At 50.8% G+C, this 8,907-nt stretch overlaps 1 protein-coding gene across 2 annotated transcripts in view; it reads right to left on the bottom strand.

The window, feature by feature from the left end:
* Nucleotides 1-6,404, bottom strand: part of HK2 (hexokinase 2) — a 59,821-nt gene extending 53,417 nt beyond the window's left edge. Inside the window, exon 1 of one of the 2 annotated variants that reach the window (XM_011946104.1) lies at nt 4,432-6,404. In XM_011946104.1, coding sequence (XP_011801494.1) covers nt 4,432-4,494 — 63 coding nt within the window. In that variant the 5' untranslated portion in view covers nt 4,495-6,404. Of the gene's footprint in view, nt 1-3,735; nt 3,905-4,431 lie in introns of those variants that run through there. The other variant, XM_011946105.1, reaches the window with a different exon arrangement.
* Between the last annotated feature and the right edge of the window lie 2,503 nt (nt 6,405-8,907).

The raw sequence follows: 8,907 nt of genomic DNA, 5'->3' as shown, positions 1-8,907 counted from the left end.
AGGCAGGAGAATCACTTGAACCCAGGAGGTGGAGGTTGCAGTGATCTGAGATTGCACCACCGCACTCTAGCCTGGTGACAGAGTAAAACTCTGTCTCTCACACACACACACACAAAAAGTGCTTCTTAGCTCTCTGACATAGAAGTTTGGCAATATAAACAAATGGATGGTTAACGAAAGCTACAAAGTATTCCTACTATCATCAGTTGTCTTCTGAGCAGACAAAGGGACAGAGTTAGGTTACCAAGATGTTACAAATTGAACAAATAGGGTGAATTGTACCTGTCAATGTCAGTTAGCCCAATCAAAATTAACGTAGACAAAAATAATATTAAGGTTTTAATCAGCAATTTACTCTTGATAGTCTAATCCCATACATGTGGTCTCATGGCACACAGTAGGTGTCCAAAATGTGCCAAGGTTTCTTGAGGCCTCTAACTCCCACCCCACTCATGGTAATTCATTCTTTTGACTTAGCGGCCATAAATTATCTCTTCCTGGAGCTTTATCTCTCTAGACAACTGGAAAGTGTCCAGGTTTCTGTCGCCCACATCACACTCAGAGGGCCTTGCACTCACTGTACAAGCATTAAAAAAGCATTAAAATTCTTGGCTTTCTTGACTCTTGGGGTCTCTGTTAAATCTTTTTGCTTCCAAGATATTCCTCTCAAGCCCAGCATTGAAGATCACCCCTTGCTCATACAACAAGGAGTCTACATGCACTATGTCTATTTCAGGATTCCAGTGCAAGTGTCATCAGTCTATGTGTATTAAAACAATTTGGTCAATGGCTAGAGGAAGGAGTATATACTTCATTTTTTCTCTATGGTTAACCCTGATTCTCCATTCTTAAGAGACAAATCTTGCATCTTGTATACTAACTTATCTCAATTAGTAGAAAGAATCCGCTATCTGTCCACAGGGAGGACACACAGTCTTGATTACTGAAGGACAGGAAACTCTCCTCCCCTTCTCTCTCCCACCTCAGAACTGGACTCAGGTCATGCTTTGGATGAAGAGATAGCTGAGAACTGTCCCTCCCTCTAAGTGTCCACCCATATACCATCCCTTTAGCCTAAGACTAGCCGCCCGCGCCCAGCTCCTCCACTTCCTGCAGCCCTGGTTTAGCTTCTTTCTCCAGAAAGGTCTCCTCCTTTACTCTTGTACTCACTGAGCACCTCACCAGTGGCCAGGAACTGCAGCAACAAACCTAACAGCCGAGATTCTCCCTGCCCTGAAGAGGGAACCCGAATCGAAAACCACCAACTCTAACAGATGGTGGAATGAAACAAATGTCATGCAAGGTTCAAACACACTAATGTTGGCACCCAGGAGCGGGAGAAGGAGGCAGAAAGAAAATTAAGAGAGGAAACCACATTTGAGCTGGAAGGGGTTACGTGGAAAGAAGCCAAGCAGAGCTCAGGGCCACAAAAATGGCAAGGGCAAAAGGACCCAGTGTGAACAGGCAAGACAGAGGAATGAAAGCATGGAGAGGAAGATGAGGCTGAGCTGGGGGGTAGAAGCGAGAGGCAATGAAGAGCTGTAGAGGGCTCCTGAAATGATCCAGTCTGGCTCCAGAGTTTTAGGGACACCCTTAGGAGGCCTCCAAGGTAACCCAGAGACCAGTTGACAAAGTTAGAGAGTTGATGAAAATGAATCCAGGACTCTCAGCTGGAATTGCCAGAGGGTACTGGTACCACTTATCAAACCAACAGAAGAGCTAGTTCCACCTGTGGTCATGATGGGTGGGGGTGCTACCAGCAGCCCAGGAGTGGGCACAGGCCCAGGCCAGAAGTCCGCTCACGTTCCCCAGAGACAAGCGAGTACATGCTCAAGAGCATGGTGCTCTAAAGCCAAATGCATGGCTTCAATTCCCAGCTCATACAGAAAAGCTGGTGACCTTGGGCAAGTTACCCCTTGGCCTCAGTTAAACAGGGATGCTAATAACAATCAGTCTTTACCTCATGGGATTGATTTGAATGTTAACAAGCTGACATACCTAAAGAGCTTAGAACAGTGCCAGGTACATAGTAGGTGCTCTGCAGTCACTCCTGAGTTCCAAAGTGTCAACTGGCAAAAGTGAGCAAATAACCCTTATTCTCATCTCTAATGCCCCAAAACACTGGGCTTGTCCATCAGGATACGACGAGTGACCTCGCTGGGCAGGGGAACCCAAGCCTTCCTGGTCCTCTCACTACAACCCAGAATATCTTATCAGAAGGAGATTTCAGAAGGGTCCAAATCAAAAGGTCTTTTCAAAAGACTCTAAAGTTATTCTAAATTTTCATTCTTCCCTCTTAATTCTTCTTTCCAATGGCAGCTCAGAAAGATGGTTCCAAGATACTCTCTGAGTTTTTCTCTGCTTTCTATGTAACTGCCACTAAGCTGGGAGTCAAATACCAGGTTCTGACACCTACTGAGTTAAAGGCCTGATTCAATTCTGCCCCCATTGGTAGTTTAGAGGAAATACACCCAAGGGTCCTCAGGGACACTTCCGAAACTGACAGGTGGCTGCAAGGGTAGAGAAAAGAAGCCTACAGGAATGACAGTTGCACACTGCAGTGCTTAATCATCGCAACTCCGTAGGTGGAAAATTCTACTGTTATTATTGCATTTAACAAAAAGAAACGAACGGGCTGTCCAAAGAGGCTCAGGGTGCTATGGTTAATAAACCACAAGACAGGGATTACAACTCATTTCCAGATACCCTCGCTAATTCCCGTTCCACTCTGGGAGCAGAGAGATGACCCCCATTCCAAGATTGAGAGTGGTATAACTCCAACGGGGTTCCAGTCCTAGTGCCCTCCTCTGATTTGAGGAAGAGTACATTTATGCAAGGATTCAAATGTCCTGGGGTAATCCCCAAAGGAGAAGAACTCCCTGGGATTAAGGATGCTTCACTGTGTATTTTAGGACTTGCCAAGAGATGATAGCCTTCCCCAAGAGTTCTTGGAAGTTGAGAAGTTACCAAGATCCTGCCAGCTGAAAGGCACGTTTTTAAGTAAACTGAATCAAGGTGCAGAGCCCCATCCCAGGAATTAGAGAATAACAGCCATTTACAAACAGTAAAACCCAAGTAAACCAACCTCGCTCCTCCACACTTGAGGCTGGGTAACTCCTGCTTTTCTCGGAGGTTCACGCGCCATCGCTACATTTATATGCCTCCTATGCCCTCGGGACCGCCAGAATGGGAATATGAGCAGGTTGTCGCACAGAACGATAAAGGCAAGACATTTTCCCAAAAATGTGTTCCCGTCAGACATTGAAATTTCAAGTATGTAACTGAGCAACGCTCAGTTGCCTCACAGCTCTAAAACAACCTCCCTCCCGCTAATCCCTTCCCAACTTGTCCCCTACCTCAAATCGTAGCCCAGGCCCGGGCCAGGAGCCAATCCCCTAATCCCAGGCATTTCAGAAACTCAATTCTGAGGGCGCCCCTGGCCCTGCCCGGCCCCATCCCCACCCCCATACCCTGAGGCGGGGAACGAGAGATTCCCGGCTTGGCCTGAGGCTCTTTCTTATGTAAATGAACCGGCCGGGGAGAGCGCTCAGCCCTAGGGAGCTGCGGAGAGCGAGGTGGGCACAGACAGGTTGAGGCCTAAGGGAAAAAAAAGCTCATTTTCGGAAGGCACAAATCTCAAGAATCTCAAGTAATCCAGGAACGCGTAGAGTTGGCCGTCTCCGAGTAACTTCTGGGGCAAACCAGAAAGTAACAACCAAAGTCCTCCCCTGAGACTCGGAGGCAGGCCCTGAGGACACGAGGTTGGGCGGTCCCGAGGTTGATTTGGGGGGGCGGGGGTTGATGGGGGACGCCTCTCGCCGAGCCTCAGTTCCGGGCGCCACAGTTCCGGGGAGGGGGCGCGGCGGGCGGAGTTCCTCTGCCCCTTTCCTACTCCTTCCCGGGTCAGCTTCTCCCCAAGCCCACCCCCGCAGGGCCGCGAGGAAGGAAAAGGGAACCGCTGGTCTCCTACAGGCGGTCCGCGAGCGCGGACTGCCACCGGCGGCCCCACGCGGCAGCGGAGCAGCGTCCCGCAGCCACGATTCTCTCCACGTGCTCTCGCCGGAACTCGCGCTGCAGAAGGGGGCTCCCTCCCACATGGGCGCAGCAATCCCTGAGTACCTGAGGGGTTACCCGCCCCTCCAGTAACAGGGAAAAAGGGATTGGGGGAGAGAGCGTGAGCGCGTGCGGGAGCTCAGGGAGGGAGAGCGCCAGGCGGAGCGCGACCCCGGCTCCCCGTCCGCGCGCACTCCCCGGCCGTGCCTAGCGGACGTGGCTCCTGGCGCCCAGGAGTGTCCCGGCTGCCCAAACTTTTTCCGCGTCCCGGGCCCCGAGTAGGGAGGGAGCAGGTCCCCGCAGGGTCGAGGAAAAGACTCCTGGAGGCCACGCCACTTTGCCGGAGCCCAGCCTGCCGCCCCGCCCGCGCTGACTTACCTTCTGCACTTGGTCATGGTTGAGCTCTGTGAAGAAGTAGGCGAGCAGATGCGAGGCAATCATCCTGCCGCGGCCCGACGGCGCAGAGTTGGGATACCGAGACGGGGGCGCGAGCGGGGAGGCGGGTGGCGCGGTCCGACTGCTTTGTGCTGGGACTCGGCTGCGGGGCCGGGAGCTGGGAGTCCGAACCACGCACAAAGAGGGCTAACGGCGAGAGTGCGCCCGGCTGGCGGAGGGCGCGGGTCTCCAGAGACGGGATTTTGGTGTCACAACTGCTAGCAGGCGCCTCAGTTCTCTCCTGGCGACGTGTCCGGTTTTCCCACGTCAAGGCGCTAACTTCGGCCACAGGATCACTGAGGCTCAACTTGAGAAGAATCGCAGCCCGGCTCCACTCCGGCAGTGGGACCTCTCTGGTTCACAGGCGCGTGGCTCCGGCCCGCGGATTTTCTTAGCTGGGTGACACGATGTTGCCAGCGGCGGCCTGGGACTCCTGCGCCGGAGTTTCATGCAACAATGTGGCTTATTGAGGGGCTGCCGGCCCGCGGGCCTCCAGGTCAGTGACGTGCGCACGCCCATTGGCTGCGCGGGGAGGGTGTGTGCGCCCGCGGGCCGCCCCCCGTCGCGTCGCAGCCAATCAGCGCTCACGGCTCGCGGGCGCGGCCGCTCAGACACCCGAGCCGGCTGCCTGGGGAGGCGGGGGGCGGGGCGCCTGAGATGGGACGTGTGGTCCGTGGCTAAAGGCTGGGACGGAAAGGCGCATGAGCCACCGCCGCGTCAGGCTCGGCTATGGGTGGGGGGAGCGTGATCGCGGACCCGGGGTGTGGGACGACTGGAAAAACGGGTCACTGGACCAGCGCACACCCTGTGCGGAGAGACACTGTCTGGCATCTCGGGATCATGTGAGGGGCTCCCATTGCCCAGTCACACGTCTAAAGCATCCTAGTTCTTACCTATTGTAGCACGGCTGGAAGGTGAGCCGCCTTAGCGGCTGATTGCACTACAGCAGGCAATACAAGAGTCGGCCCATCCTTCACACCACTGATAGGATGTGAGTTTCACTAACCCCGTTTTACAGATGAGGAAACTGAGGCCAGGCCAGGGCTCACACCTGTAATCCCAGCGCTTTGGGAGTCCAAGATTGGAGGGTTGCTTGAGACCAGGAGTTCACGACCAGCCTGGGAGATATAGTGAGACCCCTATCTTCCCAAATAAAAATAAATAAATCAGCCGGACGTGGTGGTGTGTGCCTGTAGTCCCTGCTGCTCAGAAGGCTGAGGTGGAAGGATCGCTTGAGCCCAGGAGTTTGAGGCTGCAGTGAGCTATGATCATAACACTGTACTCCAGCCTGGATGACAGAGGGAGACCCTGTCTCAAAAAGAAAAGAGACTTGAACGAGGTCACATAGCTAATAAGCAGCAGATGGGGAAGAGAACCCCTGTCCCTCTACTTTAAGGTCCTATTCGCTTGCTCCATTATCCCATGCTGCTAAAAGCCAGAGAAGTAGGAGATGGAAAAAAAAGCATCACTGCAGCTCTGGGACTGATGACGTGAATGAACTGGGTAGATGGTAAGTGTGTAACTGGATGATCTTGGACATGGGATGAGGTGGATGAGGGGGCTTACCAATGCTGAGAGGAGTGGAAGCCCCAGCCCCAGCTAATGCTAGACACCAGACTCCAAATTTAAACACACAGTGGAAACTGGCAAGAATGAAATACTGACTTCATTACTGATTTCAAGAGACATGACATTAGCGCTGGTGGAGAATGGCAAGCCTAAGGTTGGAAAAGGTTCAGGGAAGGAAGATGAAGGTCTGCCATGTTCTACTGAGGAGGAGTTTTTCTCTCAAACAGTGGGGTGCTGTCTGCAATGTGTATAGACTTAAAATTATTACTGTATAAGTAATCAATGCTCATTGTGGAAAAATAAAAGACATGGATAAACAGGAAAAAAAAAAAAACATCCATGATTCATCTAGCCTCTCAACAAAACTTCCTTTTTTTTTTTTTTTTTAAAGCAGGGCCTCAATATGTTGCCCAGGCTGGTCTTGAACTCTTGGGCTCAAGCAGTCCTCCCATTTCAGCGTCCCAAATAGCTGGGATTACAGATGTGCTCAGAAAAATTTCTTGAGAACTATGTACCCTTCTAAATGCACGTCCTCAGCCCTCCTTCCCTATACTCCAGACAGAATTGAGCTCCAACTGCTTTTGTCATAGTCATCATAATGACCTACCTGTTGCCAAATCTTGCATTCTCTTCCCTGCCCTTGTCTTACTCCTCCTCTCAGGGATGTTGAGGACAGTTAATCACATCCTCCATCTGGACACACCTTCCTCACTCAGTAAGAGCACCAGTGCTCCACTCTGCTGGTATCCGGCTAACCTCACTCCCCAGGCTCCTCAGTCCCTGCTTGCTCTATTGGTAAATGCTGGGGCATTCGGGGCTGCCCTCCACCCTCTTCTCTGAACTAGTTACAGTTTCAGACTCCCTGAGGAGAAACTAACTTCCTAGCCCCATGACTGTTATATCAAGTACATGGTGATGACTCACGGCAGTAAATCTACAGTGAGGACCTCTCCTGGAGTTGCAGGCTTGTTTCTCCAGCTGCCATTTGTCATCTCCACTGAAGTGACTAGTGTACTATCACACGTAACATGTACAAAGCTGAACTTAACTTTTCTTCCCAAATCTTTTTCTTCCCCAGTTGTCTCAGCAAATGGCATCACCATCCACCCTAACTCATCTTCGATTCCTTCTTGCCACTCATCCTCACAGCCAGTCAATCCATCAGCAAGCAGTTAATTCCACCTATAACAGAGACCCTGCTTCTGACCACTTGTCTCCACGCCCTTAGACACCTCCTGAGATCTTCCCCCAGAACACTGCTTGGCATTCACACTAGCATGCTTTCCTCAAAAATGTAAACTCTTTCTCCCCCAAGGGTCTTTGCTGTTCTTTTTCTTTCTATCTGGAATATTCTTCTCTAGGCTGGTGTCCAGCTCATTCTTCTTCCTCATTGAGGTTCCACTCAGATACCTCCTCATGATACAGGGCAGGCAGGCCCCAAAATTTGGACTTAGCCTGGGAGGATTCTTGGCTTCACCCAGTAAAGAATTCAAGGGCAAGGGGGTGGCATTAAACAGTAGCTTATATTGAAGTGGCAGTGTACATCAGTAGCAGAGGCACTGGTCTTTGCAGAGCAGAGCTACCCCATAGGCCGTGTTCCCAGAGTAGCAGCTCAGAGGCAGTTCTGCACTCATGTTTCTACCCACTTTTAGTTACATGCAAATTAAGGGGCAGATTATGCAGAAATTTCTAGAAAAAGGTTGGTAACAGGTTGTTGAGTCATTGCCATGGAAAGGGGCAGTGACTTCCAGGTGTTAAATCTGGAACTCTAATCCAGAGTCTGGTCCTGAGTCTTAGCCCCCACTTCCAGAGTCAAGTCCCCACCTTCTACCTCATCAGAGGGCTTTCCTTGACCGGTTTATCTCAAATAGTTCCCCAAGTCACTATCACTTGGCCCTGGTTGATTTCCTTTTAATTTTCGCTATGTTCTTCCTCTCCTCAATAGATGATAAGCTAAAAGAGGGCAGGGTCTGTGTCTATGTCATTCTTTCATGTTTGCAGTGCCTAAAATGGTGCCTGATGCACAGCAGACATGCAATAAACATTTATTGAATGGATTCATAGAAGAATCTTAGAGATGACTAATGTTCACATGTTGTGTAACAACACACACACTGGCTCAAGCCTGTAATCCCAGCACTTTGGGAGGCTGAGACGGGCGGATCACGAGGTCAGGAGATCGAGACCATCCTGGCTAACACGGTGAAACCCCGTCTCTACTAAAAAAATACAAAAACTAGCCGGGCGAGGTAGTGGGTGCCTGTAGTCCCAGCTACTCCGGGAGGCTGAGGCAGGAGAATGGCGTGAACCCGGGAGGCGGAGCTTGCAGTGAGCTGAGATCCGGCCACTGCACTCCAGCCTGGAGGACAGAGCAAGACTCCGTCTCAAAAAAAATAAAAAATAAAACAACACACACACACACACACACACACACATAGAGTGCATAGTTTTATATATTATTTCCCAAATCTTTTCCCATTTCTCTGTCTACCCTAGATCACACACCCAGTATCTCTCACCTGACTGCAACAGCCTCATAACTGGGCTTTCCTCTTCAGATATAGACATACCATAAATATATAGACTTAGATATCTAACAAAGATTCTTCGTTTGTTTGTTTGTTGTTTGTTTGTGTGTTTGTTTAGATGGAATCTTGCTCTATCGCCCAGGCTGGGGTGCAGTGGTACAATCTCGGCTCACTGCAATCTCCACCTCCTGGGTTCAAGGGATTCTCCTGCCTCAGCCTCCCAAGTAGCTGAAATTACAGGCACACATCACCATGCCCGGCTAATTTGTATATTTCTTGTAGAGACAGGGTTTCGCCATGTTGGCCAGGCTGGTCTCAAACT

This window comes from Colobus angolensis, unplaced genomic scaffold (genome assembly GCF_000951035.1).
Source record: "Colobus angolensis palliatus isolate OR3802 unplaced genomic scaffold, Cang.pa_1.0 Scaffold249, whole genome shotgun sequence".
NCBI classification, from domain to species: Eukaryota; Metazoa; Chordata; class Mammalia; order Primates; family Cercopithecidae; genus Colobus; species Colobus angolensis.
This window is presented reverse-complemented; position numbering and strand designations above follow the sequence as displayed.